The following is a 17269-nucleotide window of genomic DNA, read 5'->3' as shown; positions in this document are numbered from 1 at the left end:
GTTTATCCTGAAGGTGTGAACACTAACTGAGATGTGGTTCTGTGGTACGGCCAATCCTAATAGTTCACCTCAGTGACCATTATTGAATTTTGAGTCTCGCTGTGAGCATCAGGAGGTTATCTGACAATTTAAGGTTTCATGGGTAACATTTTTACCCCCATTTGGTAATGCACTTTTCACATCCTTAAGATATCCAAAAACACTTTGCAACTTTGCACATACCTTTGGAATGCCCTGATGTTTGGATTGTATGAATTGTGACTGCCAATTTGTGCAGAGCCAGATTCCAGAAATAGTAGCAAGATAAAGACCAGAATATTAGCCACAACATTCAGATGAACTTTCCTGCTATTCTTGAAAAAGGTGGCCTTGAATCATTTACAGCCAACTCAAGAAAGCAGACTGATTGGTAATTTAACATCTCATCTAAATGACAGTGTGGCATTAGGGTTAGAGTGGTGATGTCATACTCAGGTTTCTGGAAAGGGACATGGACTCCCCCCCCCACTCTCTGAGTTAGATCCAAGTGTACTACCACTGAGACACGGCTGACATAACAGGTATATTAGTTCCTCCGTGCCTAAACTGCAGAAATGATATGGGGTAAAAATCCATCCTGATATCATCGTGGGCAAATAGGTAAAATGTTAACATATGCCCTTTGAATTTTGGCTTCCAAAGTTTGGTTTCATTAAAATCAATATATCCAAATTTTGGAAATGCAACATGTAAAAGCTTCTATGTTATATATTTAGAACGTATGACTTAGGACAAATTTTATAAAATCCACAAGTTGAGAGCCAGACAGGAAGGAGATGTTATGACTTCCCACAGGAAACTGTGGGAAAGAGTGAAGAAGTTAGGCTGTTTATAGAAACAGTTCTAATGAAAGGTCATTGATCTGAAAAGTTGACTTTCTCTCTCCACAGAAGCTCCCGGACCTGCTAAGCATTTCCTGTTTATTCAGATTTCCAGCATGTACTGTTGTTTGCTTTGGGGTTATTACTGAATTCATTGCCATTTGCCTTCCAGGAATTCCCACCCTGAAGAAGCTGTGCTCCTCTCTCCAACAGGATTTCCATTTGTCTCTTTCACCCCATCCTGCTATTTGTAATGAAACTGTTAACTGTTTCTCTCTTGACAGATCCTGTCTGACCTGCTGAATATTTCCAGCATTTTTTCTTTCACTTTCAGATTTAAACTGTTTTGTACAGAGTTTCTGTTTCAAACAATTGATCACTGGTGTAGTTTGGGTGGGGAATCCGGCGTGTATAAATACAAACACATGAAATAGGAAACAAGCAAAACAAAATCTCAGAAAAAGCATTACATCAGATCTGACAATCAAACCCACCTGTTCCCCTCACCATCATAAACCCACTTTGTGGATCCAATGCCCTCATAGTCAGATGCCCAATAGTATAGACAACTATTTATGTGGAGGCTGTACAGTAAATATATCGTGGTCCTTATCACTCTGTAAAACAAAGCATTAATTTACATTCAGCATAATTGGAAAGTTCTTGATTGGTTTATTTGAGAGATGAAGATTGTATGTATCTTCAATAATTCACTAACCATTGGTGAGTAGGTGTGCCCCCTTTCCTGAACATCCTGACCCTTTGAGTGAAGAATCTGTACCCATATTTCTGCAGTTTAGTACTCCTTAACGTGACAGAGCTCTGTTTCTTTTTAGGATACCACCCCGATTGGAGTCTATGACCATGTTTCTGATCTCCCTAGCCTTCACTGAAATGAAGCTATAGTTGCATCTCTGGGTATCAATATGAGGGAACTTTGATCTGTATGCATTGCACGGAAATCTTGGTGTTATCCTATGTGTCAAAAAAGTACCCTGATAATATCACATGCAACTGAGTGATAGCTTAGTACTTTGTTTAAAGAGGACAGTACCTGGGTATCAGCATATTCAAAGGGGGCAATACTTGTCCCTCTATTTAAAGGAACAGCACCTAATTACCACAGTGTTTAAAGGGAATCATATTTGAACATCAATGTATTTATAGGGGAACAGTACCTTTGTATCACTGTGTTTCAAGGGGCCAATGCTCAATTATGTTTAAAGGAGTCAATCCATGATTATCATTATGTTTAAAGATAAGTAAGGATCACTGTGATTAAAGGGAACAGTCCTGGCAGTACCAGGGCATCACTGTTTCACAGAAGGTATTATGAGGTACTTCTGTATTACATACTAAAATTCCTGAGTGTTAATGTGTAGCACACAATGGATTCTTAAGGTATGATTACAGGTTCATCTGAGCAGTAAAACAGTGTTACGCACCTGTAAATATAAGCCTTGCTCATTATTGCTTCCAATCGGTCATTAAATTCAAGAAAGGTCATGTACTGTTACAAAAGATTATTGAAACAAATTCAGTAACACCACCACATACTTTACTATAAAACGTGTAATATTAAATATTTTTAAAAATCACATACTTATAATATGAATACAGAAAGTACCATTCACTTGGCATTGCAATCACAATACCAAGTGAATGATCGATTAAACAAAATGCAAATTCAGGATCTTTCAAAAGCAGGCTTATATCGTCAACTGAACCAGCACTAACTTTGCCAAATCTAATCAAGTTGATACGAATTGGAATGAACTGCATAAAAGAGTACTTGTATTAAAAGGAAATTGGATATATTCTTGTAAATGAAAATGGGGAAACACTGGGGTGTGGAACTAATCAGGCAGATTATTTCAATGACCACCTTCTCTTCTAGAAGATTCTATGAGGGTAAATTCAGAATTGTCCACATTGATGAGCCACCCAACATGAGGTTATCATAAATGGAGAGGTCTGAGCAGCTGCGATATTGGCCTCGGATCTCATCATAGAGAGAAAATTGCTGCAGGAGGAAGTTGAATGAGGTAATTGCTCCAAGTCTGTCAATCCTTGGATGTGTCATGAGGTTGGGTCTTTGAACTCATTATTGTGAGGGTGGGAGAGATACAATCATTGACCATTGTTATGTAGTCTGTGAGAGCTCAGATTGAAGGGATAGGGAGGAGCTAAATGTTTGGACATATTATGGGTGAAATAAGGGTCTCTGGACAGATGTTGTGGGATTCAGGGATGATGGTCAAGGTATTTGGTATTTTTGACATGGGCTCAGGGAGGGTTCACTGACTTTGGACCTCTTGGCACAGAATGGGAGAGGGATGAGGGATTTGGAGGGTGTCATTGAAGGAGGGAGTAGAGTCCAGTCTTTGGACAGTATTAGTTGGAACTTGGTTTTTGGGCTATGTAGATAAGGGGAAGGGGTGAGTCCTGGTCTTGGACAGGTAGCTGGGATCAATGAGGCTTTGAGTTTTTGCACCATGTCATGGAGCCATGGAAGGAGCTATGGGGTCCAAGAGATTGTGGATGGGAGGGTGTTCAGAGGGCTCAGACTTTGGAGACCAGGCCAGGACCTGGTGGTTAGAATTAGAATCAGATTTATTATCACTGACATGTTGTGAAATTTGTTGTTTTGCAGCAGCAGTACAGTGCAAAGGCATAAAATCTATAAGTCACAAAAATAAATAAATAATGTGAAATAAAGGAATAACGACGTAGTATTCATGGGTTCATGGATCGTTCAGAAATCTGATGGTGGAGGGGAAGAAGCTGTTCCTGAATCAGTGAGTTTGGGTCTTCTGGCTCCTGTACCTCCTCCCTGAGGGTAGTAACGAGAAGGGGGCGTGTACCAGATGGTGAGAGTCCTTAATGATCGATGCTGCTTCTTGAAGATGTCCTCGATGGTGGGGAGGGTGGTGTCCATGATGGAGCTGCCTGAGTCTATAACACTCTGCAGCCTCTTGTGATCCTGTGCATTGGAGACTCCATACCAGGCGGTGATGCCGCCAGTCAGGATGCTCTCCACCATACATCTATAGAAATTTGTAAGAGCCTTTGGTGACATACCAAATCTCCTCAAACTCCTAACGAAGTTGGTGCCATGGTAGGGAAAGAAATTGGAGGTGGGGAATTTTGCCATCAAGAATGGAAACAATAATAAGGACCTCCCTTTCTATGTACACAATATATAATGTGCTTTTTCCTGAGGCAAGAATGTGGAAATGGGGACCTGATACAGGTTTGTATTTTGAAAAGTGTCTAATAATAACCTGCTTCAGGAGTAGGTGAAGGAAGCCTTTTGTTCTTAGACAATATGTGGACAACAAGCTTCCAGTTTCAGGAGCACTCAGTCTCCCTGTCTGCATTTTGAGGTGTTAGCTCACCATGTAACAGCTGAAAACGGGACACTTCATGCACCACTATAACTGCCAATGCTTTGAAGGTATTAATTGTGTTGGGTCACGGATGTATTTGTACCTGTACCAGGGAGCCAAGTGTCCTGTCCAGCTTTTACCCTCAACCACCAGCAATAAAACATATTCCCAACTCATTGCTATAGAATCCAGCTTTGCTCAAACTAAATTCAAATTTCTTAACTTACAATATTGGCTACATTTGAAAAGTAGTTATTTAGCTGTAAAGTGCTTTGAGGTTCTCAAAGGTGTTACATAATGCAAGTTCTATTCTATTTCTTTCTAATTGATTTCTGGTTGCAATCAAGCACTGTTGATATGTATAATTTTCTACCATGAGTTACTGACTTTATAAATCTGTACCTATGGTGATGTTGGACCCAGAGGCAACAAATTATGGGTAAAGCTTTTACTATAATGTCTCCTCCTTTTTACAGACTGGAGGCGAGACTGGAAAACAATCATGTTCATCAAGTAAATCAGATCACAAAAATAATCCATCAAAAGCCATAGCTAGATGTTATCAGGCAGGGATTAGCCAAACATTCCAATTCCAGGCTAGTACCACCATGGGTAACCACAGAACTTACAATGGACCTATGAAGAAAACGTCAAACAAACTCACCTTCAAGAGGCGTGGAACTCTCAGCAATACTTTGAAGCCTAGTTTCAAGTACAAAACATCCAAAGGCAAAAGAGACACCAAATCCATCTGGAAACAGAATTAAAGTGGTTATATTTTTATTAATTTTATTAGTTTTTGAAAATTTCTCTCTCTTTCTTGCATATCAAACTTTATCAGGGCCTGGATTGTTCAATGTGGTTCAACTACTCAGCTATTGATTCTAGAAGGCAAATACTTCTCCACCAGCTATAGACCAGTGGATGACCACTTCAACCTGCTGTATAAGTGGGAGGCTGCTGTAATGATGAACAATTCTTGTCTCTTGGTTAGATGAAGAATATTATAAGTGACAAATTTGTAAAATCTTTGGGAGCTGGATAAAAAATGCTGGTGAAAAGACCCAATGTAGACATCAAATATCTGACAAACACTTTCCTTCTACGATCCAGTTCCAGAATGGATTGAAGGCCACTGTTAACAAACTGGGGGCTCATCTGGACATTGAGCAGGGATAGGGTTTGAATGTGACACTGCTGATTCAAGAGATGGGCTTGTGCTGATAAGTCAGTAATAGCAATCATCCTTCAGGCAAGGAGTGATTCTACTCTCACACAAATGGACACATGTGCCCTAAATAATAAAGCAATGTAACCATTAAATACCTCAGATAATATTCCCTCATTAAGTATTTCCCACCTCACTGCATTTGTTGAAGCTGTCAGTAGATATTCTATATTTCCAGATTTTCCATATTATGACATAGAAGGAGGCTATTTCAGCCCATTGAGTCTATGCCAGCTCACAGAACAATCAATTTCCTCACTAATTTTCCCTGTAACCTATTTTTGCACATTCCCAATAACTCCCCCTAGATTTCACTCACACACAACAGGCAACTTACAGTGTACAATTAACCAATCAAACTGCACATCTTTGGGATGTGGGAGGAAACCAGAGTATCGAGGAAAACCCAAGTGGTGACAGGAGGAACATGTAAACTCCACATCGATGGATCTGTCCCTGTAGAAGGGAGCCCAAGCAGACAGCACAGGAGGTCAGGATTGAACCCGGGTTGCTGGAGCTGTGAGGCAGCAACTCCATGAGCAGCACGTCTCTGGTGAGGAGTGCTGATGCTGGAGTGGGGATGAACGATGATGGGGCACAGAATGTTCTGGGGCAGGGTTGGGTTTAGTAGCTACAGTAGCAGCTGGGCAGCTGGACCAATTTAGTGGCTCCTCTTTGCTGCCAAATTTGACTAAGTTTCTTATTCAGTTATCCTAATGGCTTTGGGAATTTATATTTGCCTAATAACAATTTACACTCATTGAATGCTGGTGTGACAAGTGCCATTTTACTGAGGTGACAGCTTAACAGAGTGTGTTGTTCCATTGCTACTGTTTAGTTAAATGTCCCCATATTTGGATGACATGGGATGATGGAGTGGAACATGGATCTGGTGCCCAAAAGAACTAACATCAGAAGATACAATGGGTGGAAATGGCCAGAGAGCAAAGCTGAGTAGGCCACTGCAGCACTTTCTGTGCTATTATGATCACAAAACTGCTGGGGAGTTCTCCATATGGTCACAGTTGTTGGGAATACTTAGAATTTACGTTGTGGATAAAGGCCAACCTGATTATGCGGTGGATGGTCCACATGTGCTTCTTCCCACCTCCCTTCCTTTAATGACCTTGCCATAACTTTCTATTTCTCCCTCATGCACTTATCTAGCTTTCATTAAATGCAGCTTATCTATTTTCAGAGCCCATTAATATCACTCCAGGCAAGAGCTATTCATCAATACACTAATATAAATTGTTCATCTTGATTATTGAAAGACAGTGCAGTGAACCTTATCCATGCTCACCAGTGCAACGACTCACCTTAAATTTCTGGGTTTTTAGGTAATTTTCTCTCATAGGTTTCCTTGCTGTCTGAAATAGAGAAGAACAAAGTTTATTCAACATCGAGCAGTGTTTCAATGAGTGTTTCTTTTTTTTTAGTTGCATGGAATCTAGTGTTGCTGAAATCCTCTGGTATGCATCAACGTTTTGGAATGAACAGATTAACCATGTGACTAGAATCTACACTTCGGAATTGCTTTTGGCCTTTGCTACCTTTTGTTAACTTGCTGAGTATGACAAAAGGTTTGAAAAGATCTAAAAAAGAACCTGATTGTTGTCTGAACTGATGTTGAAGATGAGGAAAGTTAAAATCTATAAAGGCTACATATGGCTGAGGTGGCCGACTGCGTGAATAACTTTTATTAATCACCAAGGGAAAAATTGATATGATCACTTACTATAATGTCTCCTCCTTGAACAAACTGGAGGCGGGACTGGAAAACAACCATGTCCGTCAGGTAAATCAGATCACAAAAATAATCCATCAAAAGCCAGAGGTGGATGTTATCAGGTGTTTGATAGGGAAAGGTGCAACGCACAGGGATTAGCCAAACATTCCAATTCCAGGCTAATACCACAATGGATAACCACAGGACATACAACGGATCTATGACAGAAAACAAAAATAACTGTGTTACATATGAACCCAATATTGTAGATAAACCCAAACATAACAGATTACTTACAAACGCAATGGAGTAGTCCCTCTGTTCAGTTGGCACTAAATGAATGAAAATTGCCACTTACTGACATATTGCCTCTTAATTTAACAGCAGCAAAAGTATAATCTATACAGTCACAGCGCATAGCAGGTTGTAGTGTAGCTACCACAGCAAGGAGGACTCTTTACTATAGTTAGCGTTGTGCATGGCACAGGAACAAAGTTGGGTGATATCATCGAAATAGGCAGTTCTTACCATATATCAAACTAATGCCACCAAGTGAAAATAAAATGCAGTACAGATTACTCCTGATTCATTATTTCATGTCAAAAAGCACCTCTGGTTCTGATATTTAATGGCTTTGAAGATGATGTGGCATTGTCTAGTAATAATATTCCTTCCTTTGCAGACACACTTGGATTAATTGGTCCACTAAACAGTATCAACAAGCACTTACACCATCACCTTAACAACATTAAATATCAGCCACACTAATGTGAGCAATCACTAGTATTAATATTAGTATAAACATCACTATCAACATGTCACCAGTTTGAACATCAACACAGGAAATATGACATTTACACAAAGACAACCTAACACATCGGAAGCAGATGAACACTTACCTGGCAGATGGCAGCTAGCAGTGCCAATGGAGGAATACCTGCCAGCCAAACCCATTTCAGGTTATAGGCCTCAGCCTCAAGAAGATAACAAGTGGATATAGAGATCAGTAATAAGAATATCAAGGCATTGCCACTGGTATTCCAGCAGCCCGAGCAGGTTTGAAATGAAACCTTCACGGATTCTGGAAACAGACTCCAGAATCCGTAAGAGTGGAAATTTAATTTTATTGTGTAGCAAACTTTATAGTTAGAATGAACTATATGTCTTGTTTAGCTGTCAATACGGTGGCAAGACTGGAATCTGAATGTGGCAGCTCTACAGTGAGCTGTTGTGGGGTGGGTCACACTAGGAATGGCATGCAGGCTGAATTCTGTGAAGTGGTTAAGCAGATGGTAGGTCACTTGATGTCTCAACTGGTGATTGTTCTGCCTTGGGTGGAGTAAAACAATGTAACCAAGAAAATATAGAAATAGAAGGAAGCCATTTAGCCTCCCAAGCCTGTCCTGCCATTTGACAAGATCACAGCTGATCTATGACCTAATTCCATCTACCTACTTTTTTCTTCTGTCAAAAATCTTTCAATTTCAGATGTAAAGTCAGCAACTGACCCAGTGTCAATTGGCACTTGTGGAAGAGATTCCTAACTATTACCATGTAGAAGTGTCTCCCAGTCATCCCTGAAAGGTATGGCTCTAATCATTTAGGTCCTAGAGACTCCGGCAAATCTGAGTGATTCAGATGTGCACTGTGTGGTGTCTGGATGTGTCCACACAACTGAAGTCTGGACATATATACCCTGACTGTAGCAAATGATGGGTGTTTTGATGAAAAGTGATTATGCTGTGGTGGAATGACCAAGCAGAGCAATCAATTAGTTTGACAGATATGTATTGAGATCCACCCAGATAAAAGAAAATACATAACGAAAACAGAAAATGCTAGAAACAGTGGGTCAGGCAGCATAAAGAGTTAACGTTTCAGGTCCAAGACCCTTCATCAAGACGGTTCTGATGAAAGGTCTCAGACCTAAAATGTTAACTCTGTTTCTCTTTCCATAGGTGTTCCTGACCTGCTGAGTGTTTCCAGCATTTGTATATTTCAGATTTCTAGCATCTGCACTTTTCTTTGATTTTTATTTACTATCTAAATATACATTCCACACCAATGTTCAGTCAACAATAAAACTCTTCTACATTATAATTTTTTGTGGAGAGGACAATGTTCTGGATGGGGCACTTTTGACATCTCGCATCCATACCAAGCACTCCCAGCAGAGCAACAGCACAAGTTGGATGCCAAAGAAAGACTTGCAGTTATATCATACCATTCACAGCCTCAGGTCATCCCAAAGCACCTTGCCCACTGGTGAAATTCTTTCAAAGGACTGCCAGTGTTGACAAAGAGAAAATGTCAGAGACAAAGTACACATGAGCGGCTCCCACTAATTGTAATCTGATAATGGCAAGAAGTCTAGGAACAACTACCCTACTGTTGTTCAGAAGAGTGTCATAGAATCTTTTATGTTCACCTGAGAGGGCAGATGGAAGCTTGATTTAACATCCCACTCAAAAAACCAACACTTCAGAGATGCTCTCTATTAACTACCCAATCAAGTTTCTTGGTTAAGTATAATAAGGATTACATTGTAAATTGTGTTGTCCTCTGCTGTAACAAATACTCCCAGGTAATCAGAGCAGGAGTTACGTATGAGAGATCTACATTTCCATGTGGGTGCGGCAAAGATTAGGTGAGGAATAAAGTTTTTCAACTGCGCAACAATTTATCTGAATCTTAATTTCAGGAGTATTGCTCCTATTCCATCAATGTGATTTTTACGTCTTCACACCAACCATCCTTGTAACTCTGACATTAAATCTCCACCTTCAGATTTAGAGTTGACTTACAATTAGATTGAACTTCATTTTAATCCCATTTAGCCTACAGAGAAAGAAGACTATGCTCCAACTGATCTGGACTGATTTCAAATGCAAGCTGCAGAAACCAAGAAACAAATTCTGTTTATATCTGAAGACGTGTTACAGCTGCCTGATCTGTGGGCACCAGGGTGATATTCTACCACACATGACGAGCAGCCTACCACATGTGACAGAATTGCAAATGCTCGGCCTTTGGAGGTTAACTGTGCATAAAATAGGCACATAGCAGCAATGCAGCATGAGAAGCACAAGCTTTGTTGCCTGATCTTCCACCATACAGAGTGTTCTTATTGCCACAGTTTTCACATTTGCCCTCGAGTGGCAGGAGTGGCTATTGGGTGACCATGTCATCAAAATTGGGCACCATAGTACAGATTGTGGGTTAAGGCTCCCAGCTAAAGCAATCAACTCAAGGAGCTTGGGTCAGGTCAGGACAAGCTCTTTCAATAATACTGGCGGCAGCATTTAAGGTCTGCTTCAGCAGTTGAGGCTCATGGTGCTCATACACTGCTTCTGCATGGTAGAATTTTGCCCCAATGATGACCTTGCATTTGAAGCTGACTGATATTGCTGTGCTCACCCAGGATCCCACATATCAAAGCATATCATATGCATGGGGACTGCTCTGCAATTCTGTGGAGCATGCTACATACCGGTTGCAGATCATGTACAGTTTTTGGATAAAATTTTATTGTGTAGCACATAAAATCATTGTGCTACTTTTTAGAATTCTTATGGCAGCATGTGCACCCATTGCACCACACAATAATCTGCTTGATACTTGGTACTGAAATTGGAATCTGCTCAAGCCATAGCAAGGATATGAAGGTCTGTTTATTTGAACAACCTCACAAGAAAATGTCATTATTTTTCAGCCCCACACACTACACTTCATACAGTTACAGTTAATACAATAACTTAAATAGGAACATGGTCAAACTGAAACTATATACAAAAGGAAGTCATTCTATCAAATGCCAGTTTGGTTGTTTTAATAAACATCTTTCCTTCATTAATGTTACACTGATGCAATTACATCTGGTCAATTAGATATTGCTTAGATAAATTATTGGCTTGTTTTTGCTGACTACTTCCTACTATGTGATATCATAAAATAGTTACACCTGCATAATTTGGACCATATTGACTAAAAATGAGCAGGTGAAATCCATTGGACAAACTCCTATCAGATTAGCCCCCTTTGACTAATTAAAGTTGCCACAATCAACTTTTGACCGAGCTATTTCCTATCCATCCAGATATTGCTGTGATTAGATCCTATTGACAAGTTACTGATTAAATTACTAACACTTGGTGCTCAAACCTGTAATTTAAATTACAAACAAGGATGACCTTTTTCATTATCATTGAGAGTTCATAAATCTCCACTTTCAAAAGAGCACAAACAATAAACTGCCAGTTATTAGCATTTTAAAGGATATGACAAATTAAAATATAATTTGGTTCTGGGTGTAAATGGTTCATTCCAGTCTCTCCAGTGTCTGCCTCTGAAGTGTACTAGTGACAAATGGTGCACCTTCTCCAGGGACAAAAACAGCCCATATAAAGTCTCTGAAAAAAGAGAGAGGTGAGCCAGATAACCTCTCCTCTGCATACTGCCTGGGCCTCTGGATGATGATCCCGCCCTTGCCCATTTCCAAAAGGAAGACCTCTGACTTGCCTGCTACCCGCCAGACAGGGTGGCTCAAGATCAAGAGTGCTGAACTATTATTTGTTGATTCTTTTCTATTGTCTAGTTAACCTACGGACTCCAAATTGTTGACTAGTTTCTGCTGAACAGCTCTTGCTGTGATGAAAACCTGATTACTACAGGGTGATTCCAGTCTACCAGGCTCTGTTCCCTTCACACTGCTCAGATAAGTCCCTGCAAATCAATTCTTCCTTGGCTAAGATCTTGGCCCATCATACATATCTGCTAACTACCTCCTCCTCAGAAAAAAATCTTGTGGACCAGTTACTGCCCAACTAGGTACTGTTTGCTTTAGGTACCATGACTGTGGACTGGTTGTTACTTTGATCAGTTCCTAATCAGACTACCACAGTTTCAAACTTTCAAAGACAGTCTCAATTAAACCTACTGCTGAAAGGATCAACGCTGGATGGAAGCCCCACTGATTTGATCCGTCTGAGCCAAGGTTCTGTTTTGAATCGGCAGCACATCATCTCACAGTAGTGCTCGTCCTCCTCCTTCTCCTCTTTTTTTTCCTCTGGGGGTGGGGGAGGGGCTGCCGGAGCCGCCTTCATGGGTGCTGTGGCATAATGTAAACAGGTTTATGCGTGAGCAAGCGAGACATGCCTTGAGCGGAACAAATTAATAGAAAGAAGTGCATTTATATACTGCCCTTCATGCCCTCATGAACTTTCAAAGTATGGCCAATGGAAGAATTTTGGAGTGTGGTCAGGCTTTAATTAAGGTAAGGCCATCACAATGGTATCCTCCCAAAATGGCTTATTTTCTTCCCTTATAAAGTTGTAGTAGTGTGCTGCCATATTGTTAGAGTGATGTGTTTGCATAGAATATACACTTTTTTTAATCTCCTTTTGTAGATAACATCGATAAAACACATGTTTAAGTAAAGAGTATAGTTAAAAAATGAATAACAATGTTTAGTTAGACACTGCCATTTGACTTAAGAGCATGTCCACAGGGAAATAATACCCACCCCTGCCGAGATTCACCAATAGGAGGGTGTCTCTGGAATTTCTACATCAACAGGAGCCAGGGTGGCTCCAACTTCCTCTGTGTGGGGGCATTGGATGGAAGGTTCCACAGTGGAAGCAGCTACTGAGGTTGTGCCAAGCACCTTCTAACCAGACGTACTTATTGGTATTGGTATTAGTTTGTTACTGTCACTTGTACCGAGGTACATTGAAAAACTTGTCTTACAAACCGATCTTACAGGTTAATTCATTACATAGTGCAGTTACATCAAGTTAGTACAGAATGCATTGATGTAGTACAGGTAAAAAAAATAACAGTACAGAGTAAAGTGTCACAGCTACAGAGAAAGTGCAGTACAATAAGGTGCAAGGTCACAACAAGGTAGATCATGAGGTCATGAGGTCATAGGTCATAGTCCATCTCATTGTATAAGGGAACTGTTCAATAGTCTTATCACTGTGGGGTAGAAGCTGTCCTTAAGTCTGGTGGTACGTGCCCTCAGGCTCCTGTATCTTCTACCCGATGGAAGAGTAGAGAAGAGAGAATGTCCAGGTGGGTGGGGTCTTTGACTATGCTGGCTGCTACACCAAGACAACGAGAGGTAAAGACAGAGACCAAGGAGGGGAGACTGGTGTCCGTAATGCGCTGGGCTGTGCCCACAGCTCTCTGCAGCTTCTTGCGGTCTTGGGCAGAGCAGTTGCCGTACCAAGCCGTGATACATCCTCATAGGATGCTTTCTATATGCATCGGTAAAAGTTGGTGAGAGTCAAAGGGGACAAACCAAGTTTCTTTAGCTTCCTGAGGAAGTAGAGGCGCTGGTGGGCTTTCTTGGCCATGGCATCCACGTGGTTTGTCCAGGACAGGTTGTTGGTGATGTTCACTTCCAGGAGCTTGAAGCTGTCAACCCTTACTTAATTGTTTTTTTAAACTATACTCCTCACTTAAACACGCATTGTATTGATTTTATCCACCAAAGGAGAAAAACATGTACAGTATATTCTAAGCAAACAGATTACTCTTTAACAATATAACATATCACTAGTACGACTTTTAAAGGGAAAAAATAAACCAATCAATAATTAGATAATAATCATGAACAAATGCTTTCAACGCTAAAGAATTTCTTATATGAATTAGAAACCAAATTTTGAAACATAACAGTGAACCACAATGATGGCATAACAATGGAAGAAAACAGACAGAGCATTGACCAGTTCAGAAACTGAAACATCAATCCTGCATTTTCTCCCACATCCCTCTCCTCCTCCCACACTCCCAAACCCCTCACCCACACATCCCACAGAGCTGTCCCTAGCAGTAGGCATCAGAGAGAGATTTTCATCCCACCCACTGGCCAGGCTCAGTACCCAAAGTATGGTCTGTCAAGTGAGTTTGTTAACCCTCTGAGCTCCAGACTCTCCTGCCATGTTTGCATCTACTTGTGTTCTTCCATACTCATTGCAACTAATCCCACTCTATCATGTTCCCTGAAACACTCTTGCAGTTCACTCAGTATTTCAGGGAAACAATAAAGTAGAGCCAGTTTATCATTTCATGTTGTTGTTCAAATACTTGCTGTTTGCAGACCCATCCCAACCATCATGTCCTGAATTCACTCTCTTTTACTTACTTGCAGTTGGACTTCCCTCATCCTCGGATACATCAGGGTCAATGAGCTTTTCTTTGACTTGTTCTGTTCGTTCTTTAAAGAGTTTAACTAATTCCTGGAGTCGCTCATTAACAATAGCACTGGTAATACTTGACATTGAACCCTGCTGAGATCTGAAACTGATGAGTTAAGCTGAATTTAGTCACTTTGATTTTCCAAACAGGTTATGACATGTGCCGATGTAACCTAAGCGCCAATATCAAAAACATCAATATCAAAATATAACCCAAAGGCTTTGTTGTTTTGCACATTGGTTGTAGTCTATCAAAATTCCCTGGATCCTGGACAGGGCCCAGAGGATTGAAAAGCCACAAATGCAATGCCTATATTCAAGAAAGGAGGGAGACAGACAGCAGGGAACTAAAGGCCAATTGGATGAACATTGGGAAAGTGAAATAACAGGACATTTAGAAAATCATAAATCAATCAAACAGAGTCAACATGGTTTTATGAAAGGGAAATCATGTTTGACAGATTTGCTGGAATTCCTTGAGGCTGTAACAAACAGGGTGGATAAAGGGGAACCAGTAGATGAAGAGCACTTGGATTTCCAGAAGGCATTTGCCACCTAAAAGGTTATTGCACAAAGTAACAAAGCATTAGTTTAGGGGATAGTATTTTGGGGAGTGGTTAACCTGCAGAAAATAGAGTTGGGATAAATGGATTGGATCAACAACCAGTAACTGGTGGGGTACCAAAGGTATCAGTCTGGGGACCTGAACTATTTATAACCTATGTTAATGATTTGGATCAAGACACCAAGTTAACTTGCAAAGATAGGTGGGTGGGTTAGCCAATTATGAGGAGGGCACAAGGAACCTGAAAAGGGATAATGGATATTTTAAGCAAGTGGTCAAAAAGTTGGAAGATGTGGAAAATGTGAGGCTATTTACTTTGAAAGGAAGAAATAGAATGGAATGAGAACACAACATTTTGTGGTACAAATAGATCTCTGGGTCCTTGTACATGAAACGTTAAAAGCATGCAGGTACAGCAACGAATCAAGAAGGCAAATGGAATTTTGGCCCCTTGCTGCAAGGGCCAATATTCCATTAACCTTCCTAAATCATTGCTGTATAGGAATGCACATGAGGGAGGAAGGAATGGAGGGTTACACTGATGGGTTTAGGCAAAGAAAGATAGGAGGAATTCTGAGTGAAGCATAAAGAATGGCATGAAGTGATTGGACCGAACAGTCTGTTTCCATGCTGTAGATCTGTGTGATATTTCCCTTGGATATTGACACACCCACCTACCACTCAGCCCCTACCCACTCACCCAGCACACAGACTCTGCATCTGCCATCTTTCAGCCCTGCTGCTTTTACTGCTGGGTTCTAATGTGGCAAATGCCTGGAGCTGTTCAACCTGTTTGTGTGAACTGCTTCTCCTTCCAACACCAGGCAGCTCACTGACAACATTCAATGATCCCAGCTCCTCCAGGTCAGCTTCCAGCCTCTGCTTCTGCTCCTGCACGCCTCCATCCATTGAAAGCTGCAGCAGGGCAGCTGGGGATCCATCCATAGTTAATGAAATCCGACTATCTGGGAAGTTCAGATTCTGCCATTTTCAATGCTGGTCAGAAATAAATATGTGGATCCTGAATAAACCCAGTCAGGTTTCAGGCAATAAATACCAAAAAAACTGATTAAGTAATTAAAGTCATGCCATCTAGCAATGCTGCCCTGTTCCCCTCTCCCCTGTTGTCCTAAAGATTCTTAAGAATCAACTACATTGGAAGGTCTGGAGTCACATACAGGCCAGTCCAGGTACGGAAGACAAATTTCCTGCTCTCTTTCACTCTTTATTTGCTACAATTTTGAATTAATTCCGTCCATTGTCTACACCTTCCAATATACATTTAAGCAAAACTACAGTCCTTCTATAAAGGACCAAATCTAGATGTTCAAGGTGGCAACAGCCACTGAAAGTTGCTTAACCAGCTTCTAGAAGTGCTTTCTCACAATAGCACCGGTACTACTTAAGTTTAATCTTGTCAAACTCTGAAACTGAACAATAAAGCTAATTTCAGGGCACCTGGAATTTCCCAGATTTGCTGGGTGCCAATGTTAGCTCTGCACACTGTCCCAACCCTGGCTCATCTTGAATCAGAAACTTGCCCTTTTGATGTTATTTCAGTCCACACCTTTTAATAGCTTCCTGGAAAGGAACAACATCAAAAATAAGCAGCAGGAAGAACTTGGTCAAAATCAACCATTTAAACAACTGTTTGTCAAAAACACAATGTCTTGCTGACCTATCATCAACATGAAGACTGGTTTGGCTGTGCCAAGCTTCAACAGGTAACTCCTGCGATGGCTCATCTGCACTGGCTTCATCAGAAGAAGGCTTATTTCTGTTCAGTGAAAAAAGTGCAATTACTACTTGTTGTTCATAAAAAAATAAAATAACTCAATCCAACTACTGCTGGAAATCATTTTGTAGCTTGTGGAGCACTGGAAAAGAGTGGCAACACAAATGCAAAGATAGATGCCATATTTCACCAACATGAATCTTCACATCCTGGTTGAAGAAATTCTGCATATTTGAAAGCCCAAGAAGCCCTCACAAGCTGAAATGAAGCAGCACTGGGAAATGTAACTGTTGGAGGACCTGGTTCTAGTTGTGGGGACAGTTTAATAGCTTGTTAAGGTAGATTGAAACTGCAGCAAATCGCATCAAATGATAAACTCTACTCCATCACACACAAGCACACATTTCACATCCTACATGCATCTTGCAATATTCAATCATGATAGACATATTGTACACACACATTGCAGCACTTTCACCAACACATTTCTCTCTCTCCTGCAGGAGAAGGTGGCATGTTACAGCAGACTGAGACTGCAAGAGCAGCACAATGGTTCAGATA

The 17269-nt window shown here is 40.7% G+C and overlaps 1 protein-coding gene across 1 annotated transcript in view; it reads right to left on the bottom strand.

Annotated features, from left to right (window-relative positions):
- The window catches only part of LOC127577504 (cyclic nucleotide-gated cation channel beta-1-like), a 42348-nt gene extending 26430 nt beyond the window's left edge, over positions 1-15918 (bottom strand). The window contains exons 1-8 of the mRNA XM_052028737.1: positions 15674-15918; positions 14357-14508; positions 12143-12313; positions 7216-7424; positions 6797-6847; positions 4914-5000; positions 2306-2370; positions 1355-1477 (exon numbers count right to left, since the gene is read on the bottom strand). Coding sequence (XP_051884697.1) covers positions 1355-1477; positions 2306-2370; positions 4914-5000; positions 6797-6847; positions 7216-7424; positions 12143-12313; positions 14357-14508; positions 15674-15918 — 1103 coding nt within the window. The remainder of the gene's footprint in view (positions 1-1354; positions 1478-2305; positions 2371-4913; positions 5001-6796; positions 6848-7215; positions 7425-12142; positions 12314-14356; positions 14509-15673) is intronic.
- Positions 15919-17269: the final 1351 nt, after the last annotated feature.

Source organism: Pristis pectinata, chromosome 13, assembly GCF_009764475.1.
Source record: "Pristis pectinata isolate sPriPec2 chromosome 13, sPriPec2.1.pri, whole genome shotgun sequence".
Lineage (NCBI taxonomy): Eukaryota > Metazoa > Chordata > Chondrichthyes > Rhinopristiformes > Pristidae > Pristis > Pristis pectinata.
The sequence above is the reverse complement of the archived record's forward strand: the minus strand, read 5'-3'. Positions and strand labels throughout refer to the sequence as shown.